Source organism: Pectinophora gossypiella, unplaced genomic scaffold (genome assembly GCF_024362695.1).
Source record: "Pectinophora gossypiella unplaced genomic scaffold, ilPecGoss1.1 Pgos_132, whole genome shotgun sequence".
In the NCBI taxonomy this organism is placed as follows: domain Eukaryota; kingdom Metazoa; phylum Arthropoda; class Insecta; order Lepidoptera; family Gelechiidae; genus Pectinophora; species Pectinophora gossypiella.
The window spans coordinates 20,001-22,148 of record NW_026063221.1 but is presented as its reverse complement, the minus strand read 5'-3'; the positions used below and the strand labels follow the sequence as shown (position 1 = coordinate 22,148).

General features: G+C 49.9%; 1 protein-coding gene across 1 annotated transcript in view; it reads left to right on the top strand.

Annotated features, from left to right (window-relative positions):
* Positions 1 to 1,817: 1,817 nt before the first annotated feature.
* LOC126380846 (uncharacterized) overlaps positions 1,818 to 2,148 on the top strand; it is a 1,546-nt gene continuing 1,215 nt past the window's right edge. The window contains exon 1 of the mRNA XM_050030436.1: positions 1,818 to 2,148. This exon is cut by the window's right edge and continues 977 nt beyond it. Coding sequence (XP_049886393.1) covers positions 1,818 to 2,148 — 331 coding nt within the window.

The following is a 2,148-nucleotide window of genomic DNA, read 5'->3' as shown; positions in this document are numbered from 1 at the left end:
CTAGGGCCATACCTGAATGTCCTCAGAAAGGTGGAAAACAAGACGGGACCTAAGAGGCTCATTCTGGGAGGAGACGCCAACGCTTGGAGTATCTGGTGGGGGAGTAAGGAAACAAACGATAGAGGTGACGAAATGTTGGGAGCTCTCGACCAGCTTGGACTGCAGATACTCAACACAGGGGAAACTCCAACCTTCGACGTAATCAGAGGGGAAAGGCGCTACACCAGCAGCGTTGACATCACGGCCTGCACAGCGGACATGTTGGCGGTCACAGACGGTTGGAGAGTGGTGGAAGATCTGACGGGGTCGGATCACAACGGCATGGAGTTTTACATCAACCTGCAAAAGTCTAAGGGTGTGTGTGTCAAAAGAACAACAAGGATATTCAACACCAAAAAAGCTAATTGGGGCCAATTTCGTGCGAAGCTGGGCCAAATTATGCTTGAACAAGATGTAACAATAGCTGAAATAGAGAAAATTAGAACCACTGAGGAAATAGACATCATGACAGCAAAACTAACAGCAGCTACAATAGAAGCAGGCACACACACAATACCGAAGAAGAAAAATGCAGAAAAACTTACCTTGCCGTGGTGGTCCGAAGAACTAGCCAACCTGAAAAGGGAAGTCGCTACCAAGAAGAGGAGAATCCGATGTGCAGCGCCGATCAGGAGACCGAAGGTTGTTGAGGAGTACCTGAAACACAAAGAAAAGTATGAGATTGAAGTAGTCAAAGCACAGGTCGACAGCTGGAAAGAGTTCTGTGGAAAACAAGACAGGGAAGGGATGTGGGAAGGCATCTACAGGGTGATGGGAAGGACGGCAATAAGGGAGGAAGAAGTGCCAATGGTCAAAGGGGATAAGGTCCTGGATGCAGAGAACTCCGCCAAATATTTGGCCGAAACTTTCTACCCCAGAGATAACATAGAGGAAGATACTGAGGAGCATAGGTTGACAAGGGACAGGGCAGAGAAGTTGAATGAAGGGGATCAAGATGGTGCTTGCGACCCTCCGTTCACAATTAACGAATTAAATAGAGCTGCGGGTTCCTTCAACCCCAAAAAAGCGCCAGGTTCCGACGGGCTAACAGCGGATATATGGGGCCACCTGATTGATTATGACCCAGATACAGTGCTGTGTTTATTGAATAAATGCCTGACACATCGGTACTTCCCGCGATCATGGAAGGATGCGACAGTCATTGTGCTCCGCAAACCCGGGAAAGAAAGGTACGATTCCCCCAAATCTTATAGGCCGATTGGGCTTTTGCCTGTTTTGGGGAAAATCTATGAAAAGATGATCGTGGCCCGACTCAAGTTTCATCTACTTCCGAGGATGAGTACTCGCCAGTACGGCTTTATGCCCCAGAAGAGCACAGAAGACTCCCTCTATACGCTAATAAAGCACATACGATCCAAGCTCGAGGAGAAAAAGATCATAACCCTCGTGTCTTTGGACATAGAGGGAGCCTTCGATAGCGCATGGTGGCCGAAGATTAAAGTACGACTGGCTGAGGAAAGGTGTCCAGCAAACTTGAGAAAGGTCCTTGAAAGTTATTTGAGTGAGAGAACGGTGAGTGTAAGGTACGGGGGCACGGAGTACAAGACTAAAACTGAAAAGGGATGTGTCCAGGGGTCAATTGGTGGTCCCATACTCTGGAATCTGCTGCTAGACCCGCTTCTAAAAGGGCTAGAAATGAGAGGGTATTACTGTCAGGCCTTCGCCGATGACGTTGTTCTGACGTTTGACGGCTGCACAGCACGGGAGATCGAAGGACAGGCCAATGCCGCCCTCGAGTATGTTCGGGCGTGGGGGTCATGAACAAGCTCAGATTTGCACCGCAGAAGACCAGCGCAATGCTGGTGACGCGGAAGCTGAAGCATGACACCCCACGTCTGACCATGGGCGGGGTCGACATCGGCATGTCAAAGCAAATCAAACTGCTAGGTCTCACCATCGACAATAAACTTACCTTTAACACACACGTCGCCAACGTCTGCTCCAAAGCCGTAAATGTGTACAAACAGTTAGCTAGGGCCGCAAGGGTGAGTTGGGGTCTCCATCCGGAAGTGATGCGCAGCATATACACCGCGGTGGTAGAGCCTATCGTCTTGTACGCCGCAAGCGCATGGGCGCCGGCGTCCAACA